Below are 18,392 nucleotides of genomic sequence, written 5' to 3'. Positions count from 1 at the left end.
AAGGTGATCATTGAGAATAGTTAAGTGAGTCTTGATTTGATTCTCCTGATGGAATACTGTGCAGTCAGTGGAAATCATGAGTACAGATTACGTAACAATGCAGGGGTGGGGGGGGGGCGGGATATTCATATATCATATATTAAATTACAAATCAACCCGAGGCTCCCAGTACGAAGCCATGACCAGGCACACAGCAGGTATGTAAGAAACATTTGGTTGACGTGAGCTGCTTTTCCATCTTCCTGCAGCAGCTCTGTTAGAGAAGGTAGGCCTCGTCGGTTAGCAGGATTGACCTCCTCCCCACCGCATGTTCTAGTACGTGTCCCTAGGGACTGGACATGGGATGGTGGTGTTGACTGAACAAGGAGTCAACTTATGCTCCTTGGCTGTTCTTGCTGGAAGGCGTGTCCATGGCCACCTCCACCTAAACCTTCTATGTAAGGCGTGTCCATGGCCACCTCCACCTAAACCTTCTATGTAAGGCGTGTCCATGGCCACCTCCACCTAAACCTTCCTTTGTAAGGCATGTGCATCCTGGGTGTCCTAGCAGGAGGCCCTTGCCTGATGAAGGGCAGAGCCCCTGAATCTCAGGCTGGGAAGAGCCTGAGGGGCCCAGGCCAGCCTGCTCTGGCCCAGCCAAGGTAGTGTCCAGAGCCACACAAGGGCAGATGGCCATTCCCAGGGGCCATAGGGAATGGTATGATTTTGTGGGTTGTTAAAAACATAAGTGGTGAGCTCTTTAGGCAGCATGCCACAATTTGAGGTTTTTTTCTCCCAGCGATGTGTCTTAGAGGCCATCCTAGGTCAGTTCACACAGTTCATGTTGACAAGCCATTGGAGTGAGACCAAACTTGAGTAATGCTCATTTCTGCTTGGTGAGGGCAGAGGTGGTTTGTTGTCTTTCGTTTGTTTGTTTAGTTTCTTATTTCTGCAGCTAGAACTTACTGATCTCTTTGTGCCCAGCATTGACCTACCTGGCACTTTGCACACATTATCTCCATTAATCTTACCAACAATCCAAGTCGAGAAGGGCTATTTTTACCCACACTTTGCAGCTCAAAGAAGTTGCAAACCCTATATGATGCCTTAGTATAATGAAGCCAGATTGGACCTGAGGATGTCTAACTGCAGAGTAGCCCCCACCTAACCCCACACTCCGTGGCTACCTCGATGCTTGTCTGGTTTTCCCAGAGAGCTGCCTTGAACATGTATTACTTTACCTTCAACTGATACATGTGGCCAGTAGCTAGCGTACAGATTAGCACCCTGCTACAGTCCCACCGCCTGATGGGACAAAGTGCCTTGGCGTTCTACAGCTGGGTGGCTGGGGAACGCTCACTCCACAGAGGGGCTGGGCCGCAGCCGCAGGACCGTGCTCCATCCCTCTGTGCCGGGAGATCACTGTGTCCCGGTGGTGAAGGTGGGCAGAGAGCCAGGTGGCCAGTCTCTAACCTCTTCACAGACAGGGCCAGCAGGGATCTGGGGCTCAAGCTAGCAGAGCCCCTAGAACCCTGGCAGATGGCTTCTGCTAAAGGCCTCCCTTTGCTTCATCCCTTTGCTTCATTCTGACATGACTGAGTTGGTGGGGAATGCCTGAGGTTGGCCTCCAGGCCCCCAACCTCCACTCCTCCACCCTTATCATGTGGGACTCCTACCCAGCTTACTCCTTAGGGAAACAAAGCTTCCTGGGGTGTGGCTTGCCCCCACATCTGCTTGAGGAATCTATAGGAAAGATCTAAGTCATTGTTCACAATTTCTAGGACTCACGGGCACTTTTGACATAATTCTCACTTGCTACCCTCTTGTGTCATGTTATTACATAATTAATGCCGGTTTTGAGGAGCAGATGACTTCCCTGTATCCTGGCAGTGGTCAGTGATGTGCTGGAACTGAAAATGACACAGCAGATGTTCCAGTGCAATGAATGCAGGGCTGCTTTGGGTCCAGACCCTGGGTTCATAATAACCTAATAACAACAGTAGGCATTTATTGAGCACTTACTGCGTGCCATGCACAGCGCTAACCACCTCACCCTCAGGCTCTCACTTAATCCTCACAGAGGATTAAGCCCAATCCTCATGGAGTGGGCTTTGTGAGTGAGTGCCTATTACTGCAGGGGAGGAAGCTGAGCTTTTGGGGGCGAGGCCACCTGCCCCAGGTCACATGGAGACAGAGCCAAGTCCACCCTTAACGCCAGTCCTCTGGTGCCTGGTCTTCTCTGGCTTTTGCCTCCTGTCTTTGCATTAGATGGTGATCCTCCAATGAGAGTTGTTATCACCATACAAGAGGAATCACAGGTCCGGGAGGCTGGCATAGGCACAGGCATATAATAAAAGCTTAACAAATGGGTCTCTTTAATTTTTGCCTTCATAACATCTTATGTGTGTATCTTGAATTTGCACCTCATTTACATTGTGCTGCTGGGAACATGTTGGCCCACTTCTCGCCTTCTCTGAAAGCTCTGGGACCCTGATCTCAGCTGGTCTTGGGCGCTTGCACCTCTCCAAGGCTTTAAGTAAGCTTCACTTTATGTATATTGAAAAGATAGCATCTCACATCTTGGCAAAATGAATCTGCGCTTGTTTTAAAGCAATCCTACTTTACCACGTGCGTACTGCTGTTTTTTTCTGTTAGCGCTTGAAAGAGGTTCGACAGAAGCTGAACTTGGGTTGCAGCATTTCTGTTTTTGTCATGTTTACCTGACCCTAAGCTCCAAGCAGCTGAAGAGCATCACATGGGAACTTCTGGAATTGGGTGGAGGACATGACAGATCCAACTTAATGTTTTGGAAGGGGGAGAAAGTTCTGTTACATGTTAAACCTGGGGAGTTTTAATTCTCAGGAAACTGAGCTGAAAGGTTATTTAATGCCTTGTCTCTAAGAAGGCCATGGTTGTCCTGAGGATGTAGACCGGCTGTCCTCCATCTCTTTGGGAGCTGGATAAGACAAAACTCTTATAAGTGTGAGAAAAACAGGTTAGACATGCGGAAGAGCTCTGGCATGGAAGAGTGCTGAGCCCCGAGACAGTTTACGAGTTTTCTCATCTGAAACTGTATGTAGGGCAAGGGGGGGTGGGTGACAGCTAGCATATGCCAGTGACCTCCTGTATGCCCGGTAGGTTATTCGATTTCATTTATCCCCCCAACTTTAGGAGACATGCCTTCCAGTTTTACACTTGGGCAAGTAATCGAGGTAGCCACCATCTTAAAATTCCCTCGCTTTGTTATTTTTTGCTTTTATCACATTGGTATGGCACTCTCAAAAAATACATTGTTTGAGGGGCACCTAGGTGGCTCAGTTAGTTAAATGTCTGCCTTTGGTCAGGATCCCGAGGTCCTGGGATCGAGCCCCACATCAGGCTCCCTGCTCAGCGGGGAAGTCTGCTTCTCTTTCTGCTTGTGCTCTCTCTCTCTCTCTCTCTCTCTCTCTTTCTCTGTCAGATAAATAAATAAAATCTTTTAAAAATATATGTATTGTTTGCTTTTGCTTGGGGTTTTTTTTTAGCTTTATATAAAATCGCTAAACTGCACACTTACACAGTCTTCTGTGACTTGCTTTTGTTCACTTTATGTCTGTTACTAAGATTCATCCGTGTTGCAGGATGTAGCTTTAGCTTATAACACCTGTAGAGTAATCCCCTTTGCTACAAGATGTCCATCTCTGGCTGTGAAACAGGCTGCCCGGTCATATGCCTGTGCCCTGGTGTGTGCACAAGAATTTCTCTTGGGCATATTTATACCTGGGGTGGAATTGTTGGGTTGTAAAGTATGGAATCTCAACCCTATGAGGCACCAGAATGTTTTCCACAGTGGCTGTATCAGTTTCTCTCCTTCAGTTATCCTGTATGAGTTGCTGATTATGTTAGACCTAGAAGTGGGGGCTCCATGATGGCCTTCACCTTGCTCCTGCCAATGCCTGTTCCACTCTGGCGCTCATCCACAGCTAATTCTCCCTCTGGGTTTGAGAAGCTGTGACTCCCACAACTGGCTGCTGCTGGTCCAGTCACATGATTCTCAAGGCCGGAAGCTCCACGATGACTGATGATCGTCTGTCTGGTTGGCCTGACCACACATCGTGCTTCTCAATCTCCTGGGGTAAGCCAGGAATGCAGAGGCAACACCCTAATTGTGGTGGGAGGAAGTGCCTGTCCTCTTACCAGTGGATGTCCCCAAGGAAACCATAGCCAGCTTCCCAGAGCCTAGGCCAAGTTAGCTCCACATCCCCTCCCATGGCTGCCTTGCCCATGGGAAGAAAGGTCCTTTAGAAAATCAAGAACAGAGGACCTCACTGGTTCTCACTGGGCTGCTGCGAAGAAATACAACAGAGCTAATTGCACCTTGGATCTCCATGGGTGTGTTAAGTTGGGACGTGGGCACCCTGAGGTCTCATGGAAATGGTGTCATCATTCTAGACTTGCCTCGCTGATCTGTGCCTTTCAGAAGACAGAGGAACCGGTGCAGGTAAGCACTGGTCTGATGTTAACACCTGTACTCACAGGCCTGCGTTTTATTTTATTTTTTTAAAGGTTTTATTTATTTATTCATGAGAGACACACAGAGAGAGAGGCAGAGAGAGACACAGGCAGAGGGAGAAGCAGGCTCCCTGATGTGGGACTCAATCCAGGGACTCCAGGATCATGCCCTGAGCCAAAGGCAGACACTGAGCCACTGAGCCACCCAGGGATCCCAGGCCTGCATTTTAAATACCACATGCCACATCTCTTCCCTGATGGTAGAGGTAAGATGTGGCTTACTAGCTCTGCCACCCTAAGGCTTTTTGTGGACTTTGCAGCTTCTGTGGGTCTCTAGGTCTACAGAGAAGGTCAATGTTGCTACAGGCCAGCCTCTGAGCTGGGGGCTGCTCTCCTCCATGGGGGGGCCTAGTGGGTGGAGGCAGGAACAGAGATCAAGACCAGGACCTCGGCCAGGGCTACATGTCCTTCTTCATTGAGGAAGGTCTCTGACTCACCATGTCTTCAGTCCACTCCACCCCAAGGGCCACTGCACACCCTGATGACTCCGTCCCTCCTCCCAGAGATGAAGTTCCCTCCTAACTCCTGGCAGCCAGAGCAAAAGCTGTGTCAGGGTTCCCTATACGTAGGGGGCAGGGCATAGATGTAGGCAGTGGACAAAGCCTTGAGCAAGACTTTCTGTGATCGTCTCATGGCAAAAGTGATCAAGTGAAGCCAGTTTTTAAACAGATGCACATGTCACTCTTTGTTAGACTGTCTCGGGTGCCCCTTCTCTCTAGATAGATGCCAACAGCCAGACTATGGCCCCAAACCCAAGGCAGCACACTCCCTCCCACCTGGGATCCTGGTCCATCCACTCTGTGCCTGGGGCAGAGGCCCGCGCACCCTGCCCATCGTGGACCCGGCCGTTCTTCCCAGCTTAGCTCAGAGAGTACGTCCTCAAGGGGACCCTGGCCCAGGGAGGCTGCTGAACCTCCCAGATGGGTCATTGTGTCCGTGCTGACACCTTTGAACACTGTGCGCTCACAGACATGAGGTCTTCAGTGAGTGTCTGTTGCTGCGTGCTGTGGTTCATTTTGGATGTTGGTCTCTGCCTGGCCTGTATGTTTGCACTGTACCCCGTGCTCAAATATTTGAGAAGGCTCTCAAAGGGTGCTTCCCAGGGCCCGTGTTTGCACATGTGCAGGCATTAAAGGGCTCAGCCACGTGGCGAGTGTGACCTGCTCCACGTGAGTCACTGCCGATCGACCCCTGCCCGCGCTTGCCTCATGGGTGAGCAGCTCCTGGCACGAGGGCACAGGCTCGGAGGCCAGAGGCCAGCTGTGTGTTCTCACAGCGGTTTCTTCATCCTGTTTGGAGGGGTTTTGCTTTTCATTCCACCAGCTTCCCAGCCTCCTGCCTCCTGCTCATGCTTCCCACAGAGCTGTGACAGTAAAGCACTGGACCTGGAGTCTGCAGGGCCGAGCCCCATCCGTCTACCTGAGGGTCACTGTTCTCTGCTAGAAAGTAGGGAATGGAACCCTAACCCACAGAATTGGAAGGATCAGATGGATTAAACCCTGGGAAAGGGCTTTGTAAATTATATACTGCCACTCAAATATCAGGTGGTGTTATTCCTGCTTTGTACACTCCCTCTTCCCTTAAGACTGAATTTTACCAGCTTTTTAAAAAAAATTTATTTATTTGAGAGAGAGAGCAAGCACGAGGGAGGGGGTAGGGGATGGGGTAACTGGGTGATGAGCATTAAGAAGGGCACGTGATGGGATGAGCACTGGGTGTTATACACTACTAATGAATTATTGCACACTGTATCTGAAATTAAGTATGTACTTTATGTTGGCAAATTGAATTTAAATAATAATAATAAAAAGATATGAGGGAAAGAAGAATCTGAGTTGTACGTGCAGACTGTTGCTCCATAGGCTCCGTCTACAGGGTGGGAAAGGAAATGTATCACATCCACTGTGACTGGAGTCATGGGGTTAAATCTCTTTGATGAGTGGCCATTATGAAAATACTGCCTATAATCCATTTCAACAGGCATTAATCAAGCACCTACCTGCCGCCAGGCCTGTGTACAGAGCCCCAAGGCATGTGCAGATGAATAAAATAGGATCCTTGCTTGCCAGGATAGCCTGGCAAATACGGGGTGCACACATGCTGAACCTCCTCCTTCCTGTCCATAGCACACTTCACTAATCATTCACTATGCTCCTTTCTGCCCAGTCCAGCCAGACTAGCCTCAGAATCCTCCACGACACAGTACAGTGGGGGTCAAGAGCCACTAACCAAAGCTTTTGTCACCCTGGCTCCAAGGACCCTCAGGCCATGGGGGGCAGATGGTGCTGGGGGAGAGAAAGAGGGCATGTCTCATCAGCTCAGGTGTGATAGAGACAAGAAGTGCTTTGGGGTATGGAAGGGAAAAAAATCACACTTGCATCTGGAGGGCTACAGCTGACTTCATGGAAGTGGTCAGATTTGTACCCGGTCTTAAAGGACTTTGCTCCTGGCCTGGTGAAGGAGTGAGGACACTGCCCCAGAGGGGCCAGCTGTTCCATGACAGGGACAATATGGATATGCTTTGACAAACAGTGGGCAGGTGGGTGTCAGTGTGCCTTAGAATGTTTCTATTGGGACGTCTGGGTGGCTCAGTGGTTGAGCATCTGCCTTTGGCTCAGGGCATGATCCTAGGGTTCTGGGATCAAGTCCCATATTGGGCTCCCCGCGGAGAACTTGCTTCTCCCTCTGCCTGTGTCTCTGCCTCTCTGTGTCTCTCATAAATAAGTAAGTAAGTAAATAAATAAATCTTAAAAAAAAAAAAAAGTTTCTACGAGGCAGAGGGACGAGTAAGAGCCTTTAGGGAAGGCCCCAAATCCTGGGCTGGAATGTGTAGACCGAGTTCTGGAAAGTGGGGGAGGTCTGGCTACGTGAGGATTGAGCAGCTCCCAGAAGCAGAGCAGGGCAGTGCGGAGCAGGTTAGAGCACAGAGAGCTTGGGGGGCAGGAAGACCGGACAAGAGACTGTGGCCTGTGACACCCAACGAGGGCCTCACCCCCTTCAATTGACAGATTCAGGAGGTTATGCCTCAGGAAATCCAGAAGGAATTGGGCATCAGCTGGATGTAGGGATAGAATGAAAGTCCAAGACAACAGCCCTGTTTTGGCCTGAATGATTTGGGGCCATGAACCAAAATGTAGAAGCCAGGAGGAGAGCCGGTTTGGAACCAGTTTAAGGAGCCAAGGGACAGATGGGAATTTTTCAGACCAGGGACTGGCAAGATGGATCTGCAGCTCTGGAAAGAGCCAGGAGCCAGAGACTGTGTGGCCCGGAGACCTCTACACCAGGAGGAGAGCCAGAGGAGCCACAGACAGGAGCAAAGGGGAGCTGGGGAGTGCTGGGGCCTCCCTCCTGCCTGCTTTTAATCTGCAGGAAGGATAGGAAGATACTGTAATGCTTAATAACGGGAGCTAACTCCCGAAGAAGAAGCAGATGGGAGGACTTGAGCAGAAATTCAGAAATAGACTAGATTCAAGTGAAAATGGGAACTTCCATGTGTTACAATGATGAACTCACCATTTGATGAAGTAATGGACTTTTATGACTTTTGTTAAGACAGTGAAGACCCATCTGCATTTTGCAGCTCAACAGACATGGCAGGCACACAACACCATGAGTGTCCTTGATGCCACGGAGCTCGACACTTAGAAGTGATTCATGTGAACTTCACGTTATATACGTGTTACCACAAAAAAAGAAATGAAACTATAAAAGAACTCATAACGTATGACTGACAGCATCCTTTAGAACCCTGAAGTAGGGAAAGCCTATATAACCAAGAATCAAAATTCAGAAGCCATAGAAAGAAATGAATTATTATTTGGCTCTTTAAAAGTAAGACGCACCCACACAGCTAAACACAACATAAATGAAGTCAAAGGGCAAAAGAGCAACTAATATAGAAAAATTTCTTAAGGGACGCCTGGGTGACTCAGTGGTTGAGCATCTGCCTTCAGCTCAGGGCATGATCCCAGGGTCCTGGGATTGAGTTCTGCATCGGGTTCCCCACAGGGAGCCTCCTTCTCCCTCTGCCTATGTCTCTGCCTCTTTCTCTGTGTTTCTCATGAATAAATAAAATCTATATAAAAAAATAGCTTTCAGTGAGAGACTGCTTGAAGGAACTTCCATTCACTCAGGCAATGTTGTATCACACAGCAGTTCAACAAGATGAAGAAGAGTTCTGTAGCCTGGTTGTAATGAAATAATCTCCAGAATATGCTAAAAGTGAAAGAAAAGCCTATTGTAGAATAGAAGCATTGTATGGCATGCGACCTTTAATGCAAGAAAGGAGGGAAAATATGAGTAGACAATTTTCATATTTTTTGCAGAAAGAAGTGCTTCAAGAAAAAAACAGAAAATAACGAAGATGGTTAACCATAGGGAGCAAGAGAGGAGAGGTAGAATAGATAGGCATAGAAGTGAGACTTCCTTGGATGAAGCTTCCTATAAATTTCCAATCATTGTATGAGGTCAATGTGTATGTATTCAGAAGAGAAAATTAAATTGAAAAGCATAACTTATAGCTGGAAACAAATTTCTTGAAATGTGAAATTAACAAGTCTAATAGTATATCAAATTAGTAACATAAACACAGAGGGGAAATGATTATGACATATTTGTAATAACTTAAACTTTAAACATAAGACTGGCCCATACCATTACTGAACTACAGTCTGCGGACGTGGGGGGAGAGGTGAGTGGGGAATTGTTATGGGATGGGTGTATCAGACCTCTGGCTGCTGTGGCAAAACACTGTAGATGGGGTGGCTTAAATAGCACCCACTGATTTTCTGGCACTTTGGAGGCTGGAAGCCCAGGATTGAGGTGTCGGCAGGGCTGTCTGAGGTGCCTCTCCTTGGCCTGCAGATCGTCCCCTTTTCCCTGTGTCCTCACATGGTCTTTCCCCTGAGGGCATGCCCTTTAAGTCTCTGTGTCCTAACCTCCTTTGCTTATCAAGACACCAGTCGATTAAGGTTAAGACCCACCATACGGGCCTCGTTTTAGGCCTCCTCAAAGGCCCTGTCTCCAAATAAAGTCACATTCTGAGCCACAAGGATTTAGGACTTCGACATAGGAATTTGGGGATGGGAGGAGGAAGGGACACAGTTCAGACCATAACAATAGGTATGGAGTTTCAGTTTGGGGAACTTCTGTAGGTGGATGGTGGTGGTAGCAGCACAACTACATGAATGTACTCAAGTCCACTGAACTCTATGCTGAAAGGTAGTTAAGAGGGTAAAACTTGTGTTATGTATATTTTACCAAAATAAAAATAATAAAAATGGGGAGCTTGAGTGGCTCAATGGTTGAGCATCCGCCTTCAGCTCAGGGTGTGATCCTGGGGTCCTTGCATCAGGCTCCCCTATGTCTCTGCCTCTCTCTCTATGTCTCTCATAAATAAATAAATAAAATCTTAAAAAATAAAATAAAATAAATTTAAAGAGGAGACAAAAATCCTCAGGGGGTAAGGGAGCAGAGGGTGCCATTGGGAAGGTGACAGAGCTGGTGGCACTGGGCTGCATGTGACGGCAGGGCCAGAGCAGGGCAGCGTGGCAGACAGGACAGTGGGAAATGGGGGCTTGCTGATGGCCCAACAATGTGGGTTCTGGGTTGGAGGTGTGGGCCGCCTGTCAGTTCTAGGCAGTAAATCCTTGCCATCCATGAAAGGAGTGTTGCCATCATTATTCCTGTGACAGGTGCCCCACAGAGGTGGCAGGAGGGGTTTGGGCAGATGTCCTGGCTGTGTGGCCCCTGTTCTCTGGGAGCTCTTTCTTTTTTGTGATTTTCAAACGGTTGCATGAGCTGCTTACAGCCTGAATAAGAAAGCCAGCGCGCTGTTTCTATAGCGACTGATGTCCTTCAGAGAGGGGAAAACGTGGAGAGACCCTAAGAAAAGAACAAGGGGAAATGTGCAGTACAGAAATGTGACAGATCATAAAATCCAGGAGGAATACACTGTGACCTAGTTTTATTGCGGCTTTGTTGAGATCTCTGGCAAACACACTTGACTATTTCTCATTGTGTGTTTGTCATATTATCGTCACTGAAAGCTGTAAAATGGGGTGACAGCCTGCAACCCTTTGCCTGGCAAAAGGCTAACCTTGAAACACAACTGTGAGGATCAAAGAGCTGAGAAAAACCCAGAAAATTCTGAGCCCCATCACTTTTACTCCTGCCCACTTGGTAGAAAATCAGGCCTGGTGAGACTCTGTGCACCTGTGCCTTCCTTCCTTGGAAACGGCCACACGGAGAGCCTCCTGGCTGTGTGGACAGCCTTTGCAATGTTAACATCCTGGCTTACCACTTCCAGCTGTGTGACCTAGGCCAAGTTCCTTGACCAGTCTGTGTTTCAAGTTCCTAAGCTGGAAAATGGGGAGAGAAGTCCCCTGTGGGAGAGTGGTGGGAAAGAAAGGATTCGATGAGATGCTACACTCAGGTCCTCAGTAAAGAGCCGCCTGTCATTCTGGTGGGGAAATCCCTGAGCTTGAGCAGCAGACAGACTCCTGGTGACTGCGATTCTCATCTCCCGTTCACTTCCAGTTGGCCATGGACAGAGCGAAGGGGAGAGAATGGTGGTGTCTGACTTCCACGTTTTCATCAGGGACGTGTTACAGCACGTGGATTTCATGCAGAAAGACTACCCAGGGCTTCCTGTCTTCCTTCTGGGCCACTCCATGGTAAGTAGACCCCAGAAGACCTGATCCTCAGCCTCGCGGTGGGTGGCAGATGTGAGAAGGCCGTGATGAAGAAGAGGTGCTCCCCACCCCATCTGCTCTCTGCCTTTGTAGCACGTGCCCCCCCCCCCCCCGCCCGCATGCCCTATACTTGAAGCTCCCAGGCAATTTAGCTGGGGACGAGCCAGGTTTGGAATCCAGGAGACAGCCCCAGAGGGAGCTAGCTTCCCTTCGGGGCCCAAGTGCCAGGAGGCTGCCTGTCCATCCCTACTGGGACCTCAGCTGTGGGGCCTCTTGGGAAATCAGTCTCTTTTTCAAGCTCTGCTGACCCCTTAGTGCCATTTCTCATGAGCTTCCCAAGGGCACTTCTTCCCGTAGAGCCGTTTCTCGGGGCGGGAACGTGCCCAAACCCTATGTGTACAAACGGGAACTAGAGACACAGCCTCCCAGGGCAACCATTCCGTAAAGGTCATTCGAAATCCTTTTCACCTTGTGAATGTATGAAATCCCCTAAGAATCAACCAAGTATCATCTTCAGACCCGTGGTCCTCAATGGGCGGGCCCCAGGGCATATCTAGCTCCCAACAGGCTGACAAGTTGGCTGGCAGAGAATCTTGAACTGATGAAATTTGAATGTGGGGTGCAGGGGGAGGGTACTCTTCACTCTGGGGCAGGACTTCTGCCCCCCTTGTCACCACCTGTCTGGCTTCCTGGGTCTCTCTTACCTGCCTGGCCTCTGTAAGCACACGTGGTTTCAACTCTTGGTTCCAGTTACCCGCAGCTTCAGACAAATAACCAAGGCCCCAGGCTTTCAGCACCATCCACGTTCACTCAGTATTTTTCTTGGAACCTAAATTTCTGGGAGCCTGACCGAACCGGGAAAAAGAAAAAGAAGTATAGCGATCTGTCCATATAATCCGATTACAAAAACACAAATCTCCTATTAAGGCTGACGGGATGGAGGAATTGGGGGCCTGCCAGCTTTTGGCTTGAAACGAAGTAGGAATGTGTTGTTTAACTTGCAGCCTACAAGCAGGAGCCTTATTTATATCTCTCTGAAATGTTTGCTCTTGGAAAACCCAGAGAAAAAACATGTGTAATAAAATAATTTCAGATCCAGTTTATCCAACATTCCATGGTGCCTATTCCAAGGTAGACCTCCCCAGGGCTCCAGGCCAGGACTGCAGCTTAGGAGGAGCGTGTAGATGGTGCTTAGTAGGAAGCTGTGCGCTGCTGGAAGCTGGCACGTGGCAACCCTGCCCGTTTTGCTTTGCAGGGAGGTGCCATCGCCATCCTCACAGCCGCGGAGAGGCCGAGCCACTTCTCTGGCATGGTCCTGATTTCACCTTTGGTTCTTGCCAATCCTGAGTCTGCAACAACTTTCAAGGTAAACGGACTTCCAGTTCTGTGCAAGTCTTGCAGTTCAAAGACCCAGGGTGTCGATTTATAGCTAGAGTCTGGGCAAGAGGGCCGAAGTCTGTTTTTGGACTTCATGATCTGCTGAGTGAAGGTTTGGACAAATAACAAACATTGTTGCCACTGGGGTTCTATAATTTCCAAAGCCAGGTGTGGTTGTTTTTTTTTTTCCCCCTAGAGATGAAAGAAAAGTGATTTCCTGTTTATGCATGTTTTATTGGTGAGAGTTAAAAAGGGGAGAGGTGACAGGAATCCAGCAAAACAACCTTTGTTAACAATTTATGTTCAAGGCTTGAGCTGATTTTCATTGAATATTTGCCAACTTCAGCCAAAAGTGCCCAGTGAGTGGAATTGCAGGCCATTTGTAACGGTGCCGTAGAAGCATACTCACTGTAGCTCTGCTCCAGCCCAGAGCACTTTTCCCTCTGACTCTATTGATCCATCACTTTGTTTTATCCATCATTTTGGTTTTTGGTTACACTGTTATGGAGTAGCATGTGTGTACATGCTCTTGGTTCTGGCGCTTCGAGTGACTCTGACAAGGCAAATAAGCTAAAAACAAACAGTTGACCCTTGAACAACACAGATAGGAACTCCACGAGCCCACTTAAACACGGATTTTTTTCAATAAATGTCGTACTATATCTTCTCTTCCTTATGATTTTTTCTTCCTTATGATTTTCTTAATAACATTATTTCTTTAGTGTACTTTATTGTAAGAATATAGTGTATGATACATACAAAATATGTGCTAATCAACTATGTTATCAGTAAGGTTTCCAGTCAACAGTAGGCTATTAGGAGCTACGTTTGGGGGGAGGAGGTTGTCAGAGTTACACATGATTTTCCACTACCCGGTGGTTTGGCACCCCTAGTCCTGGAATTATTCAAGGGTCAACTGTAAGATCTAGGAGTAGAACAGGTGCTTTCTCTGAGAAAGGAGATGAAACCATGGCCTCGCAGGACTGCTTGCTGTGAACATGAGTTGTGAATGTTACAGACCCATCCTTCAGCGGCGTGAGGTTTAAGAGAGCACAGAGCCACACACCCCGTGGATCCCCAGGGTAGGGTTAATCTTATGGGGCTGCTGCCTGAGCCAGTTATCAGAACTCTCAAAGGATGTGGGGGGTGAGATGGGGAGTCAGGGGGCCCTGAGGAACTGGGCAGCCATCAGCCCATGGCTTAGCCTACTTTCCCTGGCCTCACCATCAAATGATGGCAGGACATTTAAATAATTGCCTTAGCTTGATTCCTCCAGTATTCTCCTGAGAATCCAAACGGGAGCGCAGTGCAGGGAATGAAACCTTATGAAAATGTTTTCAAAGTGTTTCCTCCAGCCCACAGCCAGAGCTGGGTGGGCAGGTCCTGTGTCCAGGCTTTCGCTTAGATACAGGAATGTCACCAAATTGAAATGGAGGCAGGCTGAGTAAAAGAGAAACCTGGAACTGTCTGATGGTTTAACCAGAGAACAACGATTTACTTAATTGGCTGAAGAACAGAGATGCACAAGCTTCTTCGAATTTTACCCCATTTTAAGGAAACCGCCACTGACTTATTGAAATCAACTATCATTAGTAAATTTCAGGGCTGTGTGGGAGGCCACCCTGGCTCTGCCATGGAAAGAAATAAAGGTAATTCATAGAACCACAGGGAAAATGCACAGATGAGCTACTTCATGGTCAGTGAAACGTGCAAGAGGATGTAGGACTGTGGGGACAGCTCCCATCATGAGTGTGATTATATGAAGCCAAATCACTCAAATCAAGGTTATTTTCTAAGTAGAATAAGCAAGACCAGGATCACCACAGTGGAGAGGGGAGTTCTCACTGCATCCATATTCTCTGACTCAGGAAGATTTACTCAGTTCACCGATTGCCAAGCATGGGCACTTTCTTGTGCACTATCGCCCTAGGGAGAGGTTGTGACCTTGCTTTGTGAATGGGAACACTGAGGCTTGGGCAGGGTGAGTGACTCGCCAGGATCACACAACTTGTGAGATTGATTTGGATCTGGGGCTGACCACTCTCCGTCTAGGATGCTTTCCCTTAGAGATAAGTGGAGACCATGAGGCTCACCAGATACAATGCACATGGGGGTCATGGTAGCAGGGCCCGGAGGTGGGCCACAAGGCTTCCCCTCAGGGTCACTGGCAGAGGTGGAACTCTCGGGCAAGGCTGCCAGCGTGACCTCTCGGGGCTCTGTGCTAATAGATCACCTTGTCAAATCAGGAACCAGCCGTCCCTGGGGGGTGCTGGTCTCCTCTTATTAACCAAGACAAATTGGATTTCCTGTTGCCCCCAGACCTGAGGACACATCTTCCCCACCATGAAATCTGTTGCTGCCTCTGGGTCTTGGGCAGTTTTGACTGACAGATTCTCTGATTCGTTTGCCTACCCGCCCCCGGGGTGACTTGATTACCCCTGCACACATCAGGTCTTGTCTAACAACCTTCCTGACAGAGTCTCATAGAATGTTTAAAATTTAAACATCTTTAGAATAATACATTCATATGGTTCAAACTCTGGACGACGAGAGAGGATAGACAGCACACGGTCTCTCTGCCCGGAGGTGGGCAGCCAGAGTGTCCTTCCAGCTGGGACACGCAGGCACCCTCATCCGGTCCTGTGTTTTTGCACAAATGAGAATACCCCCTTTGTGCTTTCTGTCGGTTTGTTCCTTTTTGAGGGTTTGGCTTCAATTCGGTTATTTTACTTTGAGATACCTCTTGCAGCTCCCTCCCCAGCAGGATTAGCAAAAACAGTTCAGGATAGGGCCTGGATCAGGTAAGGTCTGTGAGCCCCACTACAGACCTCAGACATGAGGTGGAGGAGGGGGCCTTCCCGGGGCCGCGGAGCACAAAGCTGGAGTCCTGGCCCTGGGCCTCCTCTCCCGGAGCTCAGCCCATAGACTGTTGCAACCATTTGTTTTATGGGACCAAACTCCTGCTGGAGAGACTCCCCAAATCATCAAAGCGGGCAGCACGAGGCATCTGAGTCTTTGAGTAGACAGGCCTGTGGAAGATGACAGCCCCCACCCCCTGGAATGTGGAACGCTGATCCCCCCACCAGACTACAGCCTTTGCCCTCCCCACCCCGGCCCGGTCCCCCACACCCCGCCAGACCTGCATACATCTGGTCTTAACCTCCATGCTCCCTTTTCCTTTTTTTTTTTTTTTTAAGATTTTATTTATTTATTCATGAGAGAGAGAGAGACAGGCAGAGGAAGAAGCAGGCTCCATGCAGGGAGCCCAACGCGGGACTCGAGCCCAGGTCTCCAGGATCACACCCCGAGCTGAAGGCGCCACTAAACTGCTGAGCCACCTGGGCTGCCCCATGCTCCCTTTTCAACACATTGGGGTATATTGAGCCCAGAGAACAGACAAAGGAGACTTCTGGCCCCCAAACCCTGTCTGTGTTTAGAATGTGGTTGCACAAGGGAAGTGACAGCAGGAGAAATTTGGAAACAATATCCAGTGTATCAGAACGAGTCTCAGCTGCTTATGAGGCCATTTCATGGGGGATTATCTCCATGTCTCACCCCCTGAGAGCAGCAGGGCTAGAGTCATTCTGGGGTACAGAGATGACACCCTCAGCTGCCCTGCTAGAGGGTGTATGTGTTAGACTCTGGTCTCCTTACTTAGCCTTGCCCTGGAACAGCATGCAGGAACTCAGGGCAGGTTGCAGAGCCATTAGCTTTTCTAGGAGGGGGTGGTGAGGTAGGGTGAAGAACACCAGAAATCCCCCTGGGCCGTGCCTGGGGTCAGGATGGGGGCTCACAGCCTGCAGGAAGGGTAGTCCTCTAAATGATCTTCTCTGCCTCTTTCCTGAAGGTTGTCCCCTGGGATCCAGGGTCAGGGATGCAGGAGCCAGCCCAGCACTTCCAGATGCTTCCATTCCCCGTCAACCAAGGCAGCTGGCCAAGTAGAGAGAGGAGGGCTGCCATGAACCTAGACCTCAGTGAAACACTGTTTCAATTCCTTTCCGTCACCACCCAGTAAAGAGGGAAAAATAATTCCCAATTCACAGACAAGGATGAGGCCAATTGTCTTGCTCAAGGTTAGCTTGGGCCCCAGCCCAGGCCAGTGAGCAAGACAGGATGCTCTCTTTCAGCCCAGAACATCCTGCCATCAGCTTCCCTGGACTTGAGCACATTCTCATCTGTTTGTAGTCACTGGGCTCCAGAAGGCCCTGGGGATGATCTGGGGGCTGGGGATGGAGTGCAGGTGGGTGGCAGCAGGGGAAATTGCTACTCTTTCTCACTTGCTGTAAAGTTAGAGCCAGAAACCAGGACCTAATAAGGCTCTGTGGCTTAGTTGGTTAAAGCACCTGCCTAATAAACAGAAACCAGGACCTAAACTACGGTCATGAACTGGCCCGTGAATCTGGCAGCTGTGATGTACCTTGGTGAAGGTGGGGTGTACCTCTGTCCTGCACGCACCTGGGCACCTAGCTAGAGGTTCAAACCCCTAGACACTTGGCATCCAAGGAATGAGTCATCTCCCCAGCACATCTTTGGGGAGCCCCTGCTATATATCAGGCATGGGGCGTGCAGCCATGAGCAGCTGTGCCCTCCTTCCCAGCTCGGCTTATAGAAAAGGCACAAGGTACTTTCCAGTCTCGGCTGGCCTGAGGGTACATCCCTCCCCCACCAAGAAATTCTAAGCTGACCCTTGCACAGACACTTCCTTCACAGGAGGCCTGGGGTTCTGGCCCCTTTTGCACAGGGCTCCTGCTGGAGCCACTTTAGAAGATAGCGATTGTCATTCCCTCCCTCCTGTCAAGTCTTTCAGTGGCAGAAGCTTAAAAATGATCTTAGGGAGCCATTAAAACCTTTTAGATCAATAGAGGCATTTGTGCAAGTCACTAGTATTTAAAGTGATGGGCGCTGCACTTCATTCAGGAATGCCCCCGAGGGTGTGTCACAGGCCAGTGACACACTCTGGCCTCTTGCTCATCAGGAGGTGCACCTCACTTCTGAGAGAGTTGTCCTTTTTTGTGGGTGCAGTAGGTTGGGGTTTTAGCTGTGACCGTGACGTTCATTGCACAGCCGCAGGCCACATGCTTTTCCTGAAGTCTTTGCTCTGAAAAACATCAGCAGGTGCTCTGTCTTCAAACAGCCACGGAGTATTTGTTGAGCTTCTCCCAGGGCCAGAAGGCAGGAGGGTGGTTAAGGATGAGCTCCGTGGGACCTGGGTCCCGGGTAACCTCCCCAGCCAGGCTTTGAGGGTCACTTCATTATCCCCATTTGAGGGATGAAGACACTGAGGACCGGAGACTTTCTTGGTGATGCGGAACCAGAGTTCGAATCCAGATTTGCCTGGCTCTCAGCCTCCTTTTTCTGGTGCTGGCAACTTGGTGCCCATTAGCTGTAGGTCTCCATCCCCAAATTATCCTCCGATGATGAGACCTGCGGTTCCTGCTGAGTCAGCACCTCTGGGAGCTCCTGTGGGGCACAAACCTTTGGGGAGGGGGGTCGTGGATGGTGGGGGTGGTCTGTGGTCGTCCCTCCCCTGAGCTGGATCTGAGGCGCTCTCCACACTCCTGCAGGATTATCCGAAGAGCCTGAGCGAACTGGCAACAAGAAGGTTATTCTCTTCTATTCCAACTTCTTTATGGGTGAGCCGCACCCCTCCCTGGCACCTCTCCCAGCTTCCTTAGCCTTCTCTTGGAAAGAGCTGGGGGGCTCTTGCTGCTGATGGTGGAGGCTGAGGGAGATGATGGTGGAGGCTGAGGGAGATGATGGTGTGGCAAGGCAGCCACCTGGGCAGCCTGAACA

The 18,392-nt window shown here is 49.5% G+C and overlaps 1 protein-coding gene across 4 annotated transcripts in view; it reads left to right on the top strand.

The window, feature by feature from the left end:
- The window catches only part of MGLL (monoglyceride lipase), a 112,792-nt gene that overhangs the window by 69,882 nt on the left and 24,518 nt on the right, over nucleotides 1–18,392 (top strand). For all 4 annotated transcript variants that reach the window (XM_072720142.1, XM_072720141.1, XM_025991593.2 and 1 more), the window contains exons 4-5: nucleotides 11,068–11,204; nucleotides 12,478–12,588. In XM_072720142.1, coding sequence (XP_072576243.1) covers nucleotides 11,068–11,204; nucleotides 12,478–12,588 — 248 coding nt within the window. The remainder of the gene's footprint in view (nucleotides 1–11,067; nucleotides 11,205–12,477; nucleotides 12,589–18,392) is intronic.

Source organism: Vulpes vulpes, chromosome 9 (assembly GCF_048418805.1).
Source record: "Vulpes vulpes isolate BD-2025 chromosome 9, VulVul3, whole genome shotgun sequence".
In the NCBI taxonomy this organism is placed as follows: Eukaryota; Metazoa; Chordata; class Mammalia; order Carnivora; family Canidae; genus Vulpes; species Vulpes vulpes.
The sequence above is the reverse complement of the archived record's forward strand: the minus strand, read 5'-3'. Positions and strand labels throughout refer to the sequence as shown.